Source organism: Strigops habroptila, chromosome 1 (assembly GCF_004027225.2).
Source record: "Strigops habroptila isolate Jane chromosome 1, bStrHab1.2.pri, whole genome shotgun sequence".
In the NCBI taxonomy this organism is placed as follows: Eukaryota; Metazoa; Chordata; class Aves; order Psittaciformes; family Psittacidae; genus Strigops; species Strigops habroptila.
The window spans coordinates 37326176-37338344 of record NC_044277.2 but is presented as its reverse complement, the minus strand read 5'-3'; the positions used below and the strand labels follow the sequence as shown (position 1 = coordinate 37338344).

Below are 12169 nucleotides of genomic sequence, written 5' to 3'. Positions count from 1 at the left end.
GGCATGGGGGCTGGAAAAATCAGCTCAGCAGCCCAGGATCTGGGCAAGCAGGAGAAAGAGTTCAAGTTGGAAGGGGAAGTCCAGATGATACAATTTTAAAGCAGGGGAGAGGTGAGAGGGATGGAGGGGAAAGGGTTAAAACTAAGAGTTAAGGAATCAAGTAAGGACTCCAGCCACGCGGCAACAGATAGGAGCTTGCCAAACAGAAGCAGATACCTGTTTGCTCATCAGCAAATTGATACATGTTTTGACCAGGTATATTCAACCCAAAGAGGAATGAGGAATGAGGTAATGTGCCAGGTCAGTCAAAAGTTTTGATTTTCCAGTGGCAAGCAGTGATGAATAAAGGGTGTAGGGAAAAAATGAGGTGACTTGTGCCTACCTTGTGGACCCTTTGCTGCAGGAAGTCAAGAATTAAGTTGTGGTTTCTGCAAGAAGTGAAGGTGTTCAGTGACAGCTTCATATAGAAAATAAACAGAGAGCAAATAATGTCTGAAGAAACACCATGCATGCTACTGGCTTTTCTTTAATTCTGTTTGCAGTGGTTTAATCCTGGGAGCGTGGGGAAGGTCATAGGAGAAAGAGAGCTTTCCCTTTTCAAAATTCTGATTCCTCAATCTAGACAAGCTCCAGGAATAATGAAGTTAAGGTTCAGATCGTTACTCACTGTCCATCACTAAATCATGACTGGATCATATTTGGAAAGGAAAATTAAATTACAGAAAGGCTGCTTTCGTGTGCTTTCCGAGTAATAAAATGATAACACGGATTTTCTCCAGTACTGAAAGTTAATACAATGCCAACATTTAAATGACATATTATGTAATGGTATTATTCCATGCATTGCATAGAAAAGGTGATATAATGATCAGTCAGATAATCTTACAGAGCTTTCCCTGTTTTGCAGTCTGTATTCCAGCTTGGAGTTTACAGGGGCAGCTTGTGTTGTCAGCATAATCAGGTCTGATGTTTATCTATCTGCTATAAAATGCTGCCGATTATTTTAAGAATCCTGTTGATTCATCCTACTGAAAACTGTTATTTTCTAAAAATCAGGCTCTTCTAAGGCATATGCAAAACAATGAAAGATATTGCAGCCTGTTCCAAAAACCTTCTTACTTTCTTACATCATCATTTATAACTTATAATCTGCTGCAGAGACGGAGAAACTGTAGAATCCACCCACAGCACTGGGTCATAATTGCTTAAACCCTATGTGCTTTGAACACAGAGGTAGCTTCACTGAAACATGTAGCAGCAGCCTCCTCATCTTCCAGAAGAGGACCATGTCAGTTAAAATGCGAATGAGCATTGTCATAAAAGGCTGGAGAAAATTTCCTTCAAACTAAGACTGTAAACAAATGCAATTCTTGATTTAAATGTGCAGTTACTGAAGAATTTGTGCTATTGTTTGGCAAGTGAGTATTATTTTCTCCCACGGCCGATTGCTGTGGTGTCTGGCACATGCACAAACAAGATATGACAATCAGGTCTTACTAGTTAAAAAAAAAGAAAGCAGCAACATCAGTCTTTTATGGAGTGGGAGGTTCAGTGAGCAGAGTTCACATAGTTTTTTTCAGATGAGTTGTAAGTCCCTTCCCTCTTGATATAACACTGCTCTGAGGATTTAGTTTGAGAATTTCCAAGCAGGTTTGGGGTTTTGATTATTTATTTTTTTCTTTCAGTAGGATTTGTAGAAATAAAATCCTTAAGTCTGATATGTTCCTTCAGTGAGAAAACAAACCCACAAGGTATCATCAAATTATATTAAACTTTATTTTTACAGTTGTGGGAGAAGTATCTGTGTGGAGTTCTTTGTGTTTGTTCTCAGACTTCAATAGGAGGGAGAGAAAAAAACAGGAGAATTTAATGGATTCTGGGATTCAGAAATCTCTCCCTCCCTCTTTCCTTTCTAGCCTTCTTCCCTTCTTCCCTCCCTCTTTTTGTTTCTTCCTTCCTTCTCTGCCTCCCTCCTTCCCTCTGGCATTCCTTTCCGCTTTCCTTCCTTTCTGCCCCTGACTTTCCCTTCTTCCCTTCCTCCACTGTGGCCACTCCACAGGATGCCATGGATGCCTTTCTTTGACATCATGTATAAAGCAGAAAGAAGTCAGTCACTAATAGGGCACTAATATATCACCTTTGCATTTTGCATTCTAAAAGGGAACTTAATCTTTAAAATGGGGAGCAAATTACGTGAATGTCATTTTATTAACAATATAGGACTAAATACCATGATAATACGTTTTTTTTTATTCTGTATATCTTTGTGCAGATGTTGTAACACAACTTCTACAGTGCATATAGGGATTTCAAGACACAATGTTATGATCCCGTGCTATCAGATTTCTACATACAGTTCGATTATGAGGTTTGGGGGGGTGGGGTGTGGTAGGTGTCAGAATTAATGTTTTGCATGCTGCTGATAATTTCTGCTGCAAGAAGTTTCTATGTTATTGGAGAAAATAACCTCTGAGAAATAGTGGCCAGGATGATTTTTGCATGGTGGTGTTTGGACTAGTGTCATGACTGACATGGAAGTCCTCTGCAGCCTGCTGCTTCTTTAACATGCTACAGGTCAGGCCTCATGTTCCTTTAGGGCTTTGCAGTGGCTTGTGAATACTCAAAATGTTAAAACTATGATTTGGAGAAAATTTGAAGCAATCTCATTACGTTCACAGGTGTTTCGTTAAACTTTTTTCTTTACAAACTAAGTTACTCTCCTTGGCATGTGGTCCTGTTCCTTAATATTCAGGTAGGCAACTCATTTTACACATTTCAGGTCAAAAGATAATGAAGCAATCTTTTCTTTTTACATCTATAAGAAAACCTTTTCAGTCTCTCCTCATCCCTGCCAGCTTGTAGCAACAGCAGGACAACTGCAGGTCAGTGTTACAGACATGCCTGTCCTACATACTGTGCAGAGCTGCAAAGATCAGTTGAATTGCTGCCGTGTTTTGTGCTGTGCCACAGCTAAATTACCACCACTGGACAGCTAGATGTGGCCTGAGGGTAGACTGTAACTGACTCAAGCTAACAAGAAGACTGTAATATGAGGAGAGTGGGAATATGTGGTGTATTGTTTTTAGTGAACTGAAAGAAATGTTACTTTTTGTACCTGAGCAAGGAGATCGCATCCTGGAAAAGTGTGAGAAACCATCAAATTCCCCACGCAGCTGTTACAGTCACAAACATTCACTATTTTCATATTGATGAGAAGTAACAACTCTCCAATGAAGGTTTACAGGAGCACCAGGAGTTGAGGGAGAAAAACTTGTGATATTCAACTTGTTTAAGTTCACTGGAAGAATATAGTACTTTAGAGAAGGGCTATAGGAAAGCAGGAGATGTTTATGATGGTCAAGTCTGGTAAAGCCTAGGGTGCTGTGTCCAGGTCTGGGCTCCTTAGTACAAGAGAGGCATGGACATATGGGAGAAAGTCCAGCAAAGGGTCACAGAAATGGTTAAGGGACGGGAGCATCTCTCACATAAGGAAAGGCTGAGAGAGCTGGGACTGTTCAGCTTGGAGAAAAGCAGGCTCAAGGGGGATCTTATCAATATGTACAAATATCTGAAGGGAGGATGAAAAGAGGACAGAGCCAGGCTCTTCTCAGTAGTGCCCAGTGACAGGACCAAAGGCAAAGAGCACAAACTGAAACATGGGAAGTTCTCTCTGAAAATCAGGAAACACTTTTTCACTGTGAGAGTGATCAAGCCCTAGCTCTGGTTTCCCAGAGAGACTGTGGAATGTCCCTGTTGGAGACAAGCTATTCACAAGTTGTCTGCATGTAGTCCTGGGGAACCAGATCTAGGAGGCCATGCTTGAGTGAGAGGTTGGACCTGATGCTCTCCAGAAGTCCTTTCCAATCTCAGTCACTCTATGATTCTACAATAATCTGAGTGAGGCTCAGTGTCCTTGGAATATGAGATAGACTTGTTGGGAACCCCCCTAGAGGGGTTGCTCTTTACATAAAGCATAAAAAAAAAATACACTTTTCGGGTCCTGATTGTGCTGTTGAAGCCCAGGGGAATTACACTGGGGGCACTGGGAACATTGCAGTCTACCTTTCAGTTTCCCTGTGCGCAACATGGCTTGACATTTTTCTTAGGATGCATTTTCTTCATTATGCATCGGGGGAAAGATTGCCCAGATGTTAAAGTGTAAGCTTGCTGCTCAGGAGACATATGGTCTGTTCCCAACTGTGTGAAATGCATCCTTCATGATCTCAGTCAAATCACTCAAGGCTGTACCTCTCCCCACTGTCTGAGGAGGATGCCAGGATGCCTCTGCCAAGGGCAAGAGTCAGTTTTTCTCATCACACTTTTGACATTAGTTCATGGAGCTGGGTATGTCCCTTTCTACGTTTGACCTCTCCATTTCCAGTGTGGGTTCCCACTAAGGTATCACAAGGCCACAAAATGCCATAGGAGCCGTTCCTATAAGTACAGCTACGGGTTCATCCTCCCCTGCCCTTATAGAGCAATCCCTACTAAGAAGAACATAGCCCAAAGATGTTTTCCACAGTTAACATCAAAATATTTTTTAAAAAGCAATTTAATGAGATGACACCCACACTCTGAGATGAAATCATTCTAGATTACCGTTTTCCCCCCTCCCTGCCCACTCCCTTCTTTTCTGGCACGATTTTGGCAGCTAATATCTGTATGAATGCTAGGAGTTAGGTATTATATAATGAGATAAACCATAACAGTGATGCGTATCAATACCAGGTGAGGATCAAACCCTAGTGCCTTCCCATTTGAAAGCTGTGGTAATGAAATTTTACATGGCATATAGCTTTAGACCAAATGGAAAACATTTGGTATATAGGGGCAACTAAAACCTTTCTGGAACTGAAGTCAATGGGGAAGCGTCAAATGGACATAACGACAGTGCTTCAAGAGGCAAATGGTGTTGCAGGGACAGCTAAGCGGGCAGGAACAAAATGATTCAGACAAGCGTCATCATTACTAAGAACATGTTTTGGCCAATTTTCCAGGGGATGTAGAGCAAATAGGGGTTGAATGCTAATCCAGAAGCTGTTGTTGAAGAGGGAGCAGTAAAGCATATTAGGATCTTCAGCACTAGAAAGTGCTTTATATGCTTCCTTAAGATATTATTTTAATTTTATTTGGTTAGTAAGTATTATTACACATTTTATTATTAATTAAATTTTATTTTTGAGGATCAGGCAAAAATATAAGCTGTTTGTTTGAAGGTTTTCAGTATTTTACCCATCCTAAATTCATTCTCTGTCCCTTCTCATTCTCTTCTTAAGACTGAAATGAATAAACCAAATTGGTAGGTGACACCACAATTTTGATGAAAATTTCCCTTTTTTCCCCTATTAATATGTTGTATTTCAAACCTCTGTTAATTATTTTTCCTTGTTTAAAGCTCTGTTTTCCTTTAGGCATATGATTTATCGTAAGTGGCTGTGAAAAGACATTAGGAGAGCAAATAGTCCTCTGGGAACAAAGAGTCACAACACAGAAAAACAGCTGTTGAGATTAACAAAGAGTCCAGTGTGCTAACATGCAGCAACAATATTCAAGATAGGAGAAAAAGGCCAGCATCTTCATTGGAAAAAACCCAACAAAGTAGAACAAAGATGTAAACATCTGAAAAACTGGCAGATGTATCAGAGCTGAACATAACATCAGAAGAGAAAGCGAAATTGCCATGTGTGGGAGGGGGTGAAAATGGAGAAAGTGCTTCTGTTGTACCTTTGGGAATCAGGATAAATCAGAATCATTTGAGAAAGCACAATGACAAACTGGATAGCTATGGAGCATTACATTTATTGCCAAGGTAAGCAGTGGGAGAACCATATTATCTACTGACGTAAATCAGATTCCTTGAAGTCAGTGGTGCTAGAATGGATTGCTAAACCCATGATCTGGGTTGTGATTCAGATCGTGTCAAGACTGCTCTCCTGTAACCTGTAACCTATGGCTATAGCTCAACTCACTATCAGAAAACTCTGAAATGCATTAAAAAATGTTTTTTTTTGTTAGACTGAATACTTGTAAGTTGCTTTTTGGCAGCAATATCTGGCAGGAAAAGACTATATCTCCCTCATCTTGGGATCATCCTTGGCATAAAAGGTGGTAATCCATTTAAATAGGTTAAGAAAAAGAAAAGTTTAATGAAAACAAATAGCATAATTTTTGACATTAAATGCTTGGGGATCCTGTAAGAAAACCTGAAGGGACAGATTTTATCTCCTTGGTCTAATCCCATTTTCTCCTAGAGCAGACTGTAAGTGATCTTTTAAGAATTTGCCCTATTTCCAATGAAGCATCTTGGTGGAGGCAGGAGTCAGAAAAGGAACAGTAGAAGGGACAGTTTAAATTCCATAAACTCTTAGAAAACAAATGAATCCACTGGTGGGTCACAGCTAACTGCCTCTTGTCCTTGGACCTGGTGCAAGTGCTCCAGAGGAGGGTCACAAAAATGGTCAGAGAGCTGGAGCACCTTTCCTATGAGGAAAGCCTGAGAGTTGGATTTTTCAGCCTGGAGAACAGAAGGCTCCAGGGGACCTTTTTGTAACCTTTCAGTACCTAAAGGGGGCTTAAAAGAAAGATGAAGACAGACTTTTTACTAGGGCCTGTAGTAATTGGACAAGGGATAATGGTTTTAAACTGAAAGAGAAGGGATTTAAGTTGGATATAAAGAAGAAATTTTTTATGATGGGGCTGGTGAGACACTGGAACAGGTTGCCCAGAGAACTTGTGGATGCTCCATCATTGGAAGTGTTCAAGTCAAGGTTGGATGGGGCTTTGAGAAACCTGATCCAGTGAAAGACGTCCCTGCTCACAGGGAAAAGATGTTGGACCAAATGATCTTTAAATGTCCCTTCCAACCCAAACCATCCTGTGATTCCATGATTTTGTGATTCTATGTCACAGGAGCTCCAAAGGTGTTCCAATTCATACTGGGCTCCGAGTTGGAGCTCATGCAGACCCCAGATAACTCCTTGCTTCCAGTCTTCTCCTGAGCACCCCTGAGCACAGTCTCCTTACTGTACTACCTGCTGTTAAAACTAGGAAGGCAACCAATCCTTGCGCTACACTGCCCCAAGGACAGGGTCACACTTGAATACACCTAGCTCCCCTAACTAGCTCATGGAGGCAATTGTAACTAAAAACATGATTTATGCAAGAAAATGCTAATGCCACCATTAATTTGAGATCTTTTAAGCACAAAATATTGTCCCGGTTTCCCTATGGCCAACATCAATTTTATATCAGTGGAATTCAGTTGATACCATCTGAGTTACCCTAACATGGTCTAGTAAAGGCAAAAGCAAAGCAAATAACTGTTACTTTGTTTTTATATCCGCAATTCATCTTTAACACAACTCTAATTGCTTTGAGAGCTGAATAACCTGCACCCATAGATTACCCCTCAAAACTTCAGGACTTGTGTTTCTGTAGTGCCTTCCTTTTCCCAAGTTTTCCTCGGCTGATCAATCACCGGCTACTCTGCCCTGCAAGTAACTCTTCTCATCTCCAGGTCCACAGTGAATACAGAAGGAGGCTGCTTAACAAACTCTCCTTTGTATCACCTACAGACAAGTCTAAAACACATGAAAAGCTTACCTCTTGTCACAAATGTCCTTTAAGCAAATATGCAGAAACTGTCTTTATTCAAATTTTAGGATCTCATCCTGGGGTTGCAGCTGTGCCATCTAAAATGTAGCTTTTATGAATGAAATGCAAGCTCACAAAACCGGGAACTTGGGCATCCCTTGTGCTGATTAACTTCCAGGTCCTGCAACGTAACTTTGAGCAGCCCCTGGACAAAGGAATGTTTTGGCTATTGCTCTCCACTTTGTTTAATCTGAGAATGCTGAACCCAGAGAGTGGCTGAGTGAAATGGTTGTTTTGCTATAAATACTTTACAACTTTCCAAACAGCTTTCTTCAAATGCAGGATGACATTCACTGAGGGATTCCCTTTTAGTTATAAAACCAATTTTTCTTTTTCAGAGGTTAGAGAGAGAGATCAGTTAAGTGGCGGGGCTTTTTATTTGCTTGTCTGTTTTTGCGATGACTGAAAAGTTGGATGGATCTTGATCTTTCCTCACACACATGTCTCTTTGGAACAGACCTTGATCTTGTTTCACACAAGTGTAACTACACAGACTTCGATGACAGCCTCTTGCTAATTATGTCACTGAAATGTAAGAGATTCACTGTACCATTTTGCTCATACATAATAGCTTAAGCAGCTTTTCTTCTAACACTTGTAAAAACAAGTTCTAGGTAAAGTACAGGAATAAAAATTAAAATCAGAACTAGGTATTCAGAAAAGCTACAAGATACTGAATAAAAGCATTTGAAATAAAATACATCTCTTTTCAACTAAAACACCAATCCTGTCAGATTAGATTCATCAAACACTTTATTCATGGGAAGTTTCCCATGAGGGTGTATTAAGTCTCAATGGGAAATATTTTCAGTGAGGTTTTACCAAGTAGAAAATACCCCTGATATTGGTGAAGGTTGGGGTTTTTTTAATCAATTTTACAATCAGCTCATGGGCTAATTCAAGGAAAGCTACAAGCTCACAGTATGGGTGATAAAACCAAATCAAGCAGTTGTTGTATTTAAAATGGTAAGTGTAAATCTGCATACTTAGATTGCTGAAGTGTAGCTCCTGTTAGGGGTGGGGAAAAAGTACTCTTATTTTTGCTTTTGTCATCGTGGGCTTGATGTTATGGGATACTGGAACTCCCACACTTCAGTAAGACAACTTTGGAAAGTTCATTCTAATAGTAAGTTCATGCAGCTCAGTATTAATTGACAATTGATCAGATTGCTTTTCTGAAAGCTTGAACATATGACTGCCTTATCTTAAATTCACCCATTCTGAAATAATTTGACTGGTATCCTCTTACATATGAAGCACACAAAGCAATTTTATTGCTATATAAATTTCAGAAATGCATTCCTGTAAGCTTTACATAAGTATTTAATCTTTCTTTTATATATTTGTTTTTTCTTTTAGTAAGTGATGGAATAAACAACACTTTCCTTTGGATGGATCACACTACATGTGAACTGCCTGTTACTCTTACTGTAAGAATAAGAAAAGCCATTTGCTTTCATTTGTTATATATCAGCTTGATAGCAAAAAGCTTCTGAATGGTTCCCACTCACAGCAGATCATCAATTGAATGGGATCAGCACTTCACCTACTGAAATATCTGAAGTTAAGGATCTGGAAAAGAGGTTTTTGCAGAGATGACCCATTTACAAGCTGGACTTAGTCCAGAGACTATAGAGAAAGCCCGCCTGGAACTGAATGAAAACCCAGACATTTTGCATCAGGATATCCAGCAAGTCAGGGACATGATCATTACGAGGCCTGACATTGGGTTTTTACGTACAGATGATGCCTTCATCTTGAGATTTCTCCGAGCCAGAAAGTTTCACCAAACTGAGGCCTTTAGACTGCTGGCTCAATACTTCCAATACCGCCAGTTAAATCTGGATATGTTCAAAAACTTCAAAGCTGATGATCCAGGAATCAAACGAGCTCTGACAGATGGGTTCCCAGGAGTACTGGAAAATCGTGACCACTGTGGCAGGAAGATTCTTCTGCTTTTTGCAGCCAACTGGGATCAGAGTAGGTAAATGTAGATAGTGTCTTTATCTTTTTACATACACTCACACTCAATTTGTAATGGAATATTTGTGGCCATACTTGAAGCAGCAAGGCCATTTTCCTTGGAACATTTTGTAACCATGAGTCCATTTGACTTAAACTTTCTTCTGATCTCATCACCTCTCATTCTTCAGCCAGAACACCATTGATACACCATATAAAGGGTGTACCAAAGTGTCAGATGAGTAGCTCATCTGTTTTTTTCCATAAATATTTCCAGACTTTAGCCAGATAGTGTCTGTTTGTTATAAATACATTAACGCTTATTATGTAATTACTTCAGCAATATCACAGACTAGCCAAACAGGTTGAGAGAAAGCAAATGTCTCAAAACATATGGGGATTCTCATGGATCTTCTGGTGCAGAAGGAACTGACCATATTTATTCTGTCTCCAGACTTCTTAACAGATAATGATTTTTTTTTTAACCATTTCAGGAATTACACCCTGTGTTATGAGATTTCCACAAACTGCATTGTAATTTCTGCACATTCTGGTTACTGTATATGTTTGCTAGTCTGATAAATGGGAGGTTCACGCAAAGTGTATTTTCTGTTCAGGTAATTTCTTCGCAGAATGGTATGAACAAAGATATCTCCCAGCCATTATTATAAAACGATGCCCTTAAATGTTAGTGTGATTAGTCAGCTTTCACTACCTATTTGAAATAATACAGAGAAAAGGGCCGAGTACAGGAATAACATGTTCGCGTTGTCCTCTTCACCAGAAGTCGTTCCATTCCATTTTCCCTGCTTTCCTGGTGAGAGGGAGAAATGGAATCAGCTGTAGAATTGCCATGTGTTCTGCTGATTTTTGACAAAAATCAGATCAGAAAACAAAATTCAGATTCAGGTTTGTAGTATTACAAATTTTGTTGAGTTCCAGATAGGGTTTTGTCTTGGCATGGCCTAAAGTTGTCCAAGAAAGTGTCTTTTTAGGAATCAATAGATTGGAACTTTGAATTTATGCTATAGAAATTATTAGAGAACAATATACAATACATGCAATTTTTCATGTTGGTTGTTTTCTGGGAGAACATTTCATCTCTGTGTGAAAACAGAGTACAGAATTGTTTCTGATATTCCTTTGCATGTACAGATCTGGTAAATAAATGTACAGAAAAAGTTACAGAAATGTAACTTTGCATATATAAAAGTATTTGGTGAAACCTAGAACTGAAGCCAGTGGTAAAAGTCCTATTGATTACAAAGGGCCAGCAGTTTATTTCCTGTCTTTCTGAATTGTGAGCTTGCTTTTCTTCCAACCACAAATCCCTTCCTTTAGCAATTTGCCTGTAAAGGAAGATGAATGAACAGGTATCTTGAATTAATAGAAAGTATCAGCTTTAGATGACAGAAGCTCTGTGGCTCTGCTGGTTGCATTAAGGGATTTAGGTATTATACAGAGCCAGCTTTGGGTTTCTGATCCCCCCAAAAAATGAATCCTTGTGATTAACCTAGAATATCAAGTCTTGCTCTTGGGAAGCTGAGTGCTGCTGTCTGAGGCTCCTGCAATGAGATCTTGACAGAACATTGATTCCTGTCAGATTTTGGCTCAAAATTTCTGTGGTGCTTTAATATGCATCCATGTATATGTGTATATGTGTGTATGTGTGTTCAAAAACCAAGGTGATCCTGCCTGCAACATACCTTGTTTCTGAAAATGTAATTTTTACCTTCAAAGAAGAAAGTCTGAGGCAAGTAGGATAGGATATACTTTCCTAAGGCTCCTCAGTGAAATTAAAAATCATGTGCAAATTTTATCTCTGTTCAGCTACTGAAGCTCAACTCCTCTATGGATTCATTTCTGTGGGCTTTTGTAGCACTCCAAGTGCTACAGGGATTTGGGACAGGATTTGGACTGTAAGTAAATAGAGGGATGACCTTTTTCTTTTCTACCGTCTAAGGGCATTAAGAAGAGAAAAAGCTTTTAAGGAAAAGGAAATTATAAGTGCGACATCCTGTTAAGCAGCAGAGAAGCAGGTTATTGACCAGAGGAAATATATATTCATATATATTTCACAAAAACCCTCAAACAAATAGGCATTGTGTATATCTTGCGTACATGTGTCTTGGGCAACTTTTCTATACATGTGTTTTCAGTGATGTCAAGGTGTTTACAAGTTTATATTTCAGCTGAGTGCTAATGCAATTCATATGATGCTGTGATGCTGACATGCACATCACCATGTAAGAGCTCAGCCTTCAGCATACCTTTCCTAACTTTAATCTCATTTGCAGCTAGCCATGTCTTCTTTTTCTGTATAATTAAATCATAATTTATAAGGGATAATTTATAAAGAAATAACAACTTATAAAGGATTTCTTGAAATCAGCATAGCTGTAATCCAAAAACTGATTTTTAGTCCAGACATTCTTGCCATTTACACTCCTGGGAGTAAACAGGCGGCTATTGGGATCACATGTCAAGGAGGCAGAAGAGGCCTCAAAACTTTTTGGTCTTACAAATGTGTTGGTTTTTAAAAGGAAATGTCATT

At 39.4% G+C, this 12169-nt stretch overlaps 1 protein-coding gene across 3 annotated transcripts in view; it reads left to right on the top strand.

Annotated features, from left to right (window-relative positions):
• The window catches only part of CLVS1 (clavesin 1), a 131036-nt gene that overhangs the window by 31796 nt on the left and 87071 nt on the right, over positions 1-12169 (top strand). For 2 of the 3 annotated variants that reach the window (XM_030485443.1, XM_030485441.1), the window contains exon 2: positions 9013-9637. In XM_030485443.1, coding sequence (XP_030341303.1) covers positions 9249-9637 — 389 coding nt within the window. In that variant the 5' untranslated portion in view covers positions 9013-9248. Of the gene's footprint in view, positions 1-5411; positions 5810-9012; positions 9638-12169 lie in introns of all 3 variants that reach the window. The other variant, XM_030485442.1, reaches the window with a different exon arrangement.